Below are 608 nucleotides of genomic sequence, written 5' to 3'. Positions count from 1 at the left end.
AGAGGCAAGGCACCTAGTCAGCGCTGGTGCCAACAGGAACTCCGGCTGGTGTGTCAAGCCTGACTTTTGCCCAACGGCTGCATTGCTACCTCATGAAATCGGTGCTGTGGCATGACTGGACCACAGATCTCTGGAAGTGAAGGGAGGAGGATGGAGGAGCGAGGGAGCTGACGAACAGGCCAGCTCTGGCCTCCTGTTCTGCAGAGCCGGTGAGCCTCTCGGGAGGGGCTGTGCTCAGCGGGGGGCTCACCCTTTTTTCCAAGGGCTCCCCGGCCGGGGCAGCAGCGCCTCTACCTGAGAGGACACGGGCCGGGCCGGGGTGTAAGCTCCTCCCCGGGGTGGGGTACCCTCACCTGTACAGATCGTAGCCCGCAGCCCGAGCAGAGCCCCGGGAAGGGGCGTAGGCGTTCTCGGACAGCTTGGTAAAGCGGAGCCGTGCGGTCGGCTCCCCGGACGCCGACCCCTTCTGCCTCTTGTTGGGGGATGGCTGCAGGACGGAATCGGAGGCGGGCATCGCTGAGCGGGAAGAGCGATAGAAACGCGCCGTGAGAGAAATGCCCGCGCAAACCGGCACGACCCACTGCGGGCGGAAACACAGGGGGAAATCG

General features: G+C 65.0%; 1 protein-coding gene across 1 annotated transcript in view; it reads right to left on the bottom strand.

Moving 5' to 3' along the window:
- DUT (deoxyuridine triphosphatase) overlaps window positions 1-544 on the bottom strand; it is an 8390-nt gene extending 7846 nt beyond the window's left edge. Inside the window, exon 1 of the mRNA XM_010079410.1 lies at window positions 354-544. Within this exon, the coding sequence (XP_010077712.1) occupies window positions 354-514 (161 nt within the window). The 5' untranslated portion in view covers window positions 515-544. The remainder of the gene's footprint in view (window positions 1-353) is intronic.
- Window positions 545-608: the final 64 nt, after the last annotated feature.

This window comes from Pterocles gutturalis, unplaced genomic scaffold, assembly GCF_000699245.1.
Source record: "Pterocles gutturalis isolate BGI_N339 unplaced genomic scaffold, ASM69924v1 scaffold9826, whole genome shotgun sequence".
In the NCBI taxonomy this organism is placed as follows: Eukaryota; Metazoa; Chordata; class Aves; order Pterocliformes; family Pteroclidae; genus Pterocles; species Pterocles gutturalis.
Note: the sequence above shows the minus strand (reverse complement) of the source record. Positions and strands in the feature narration are given on the sequence as shown.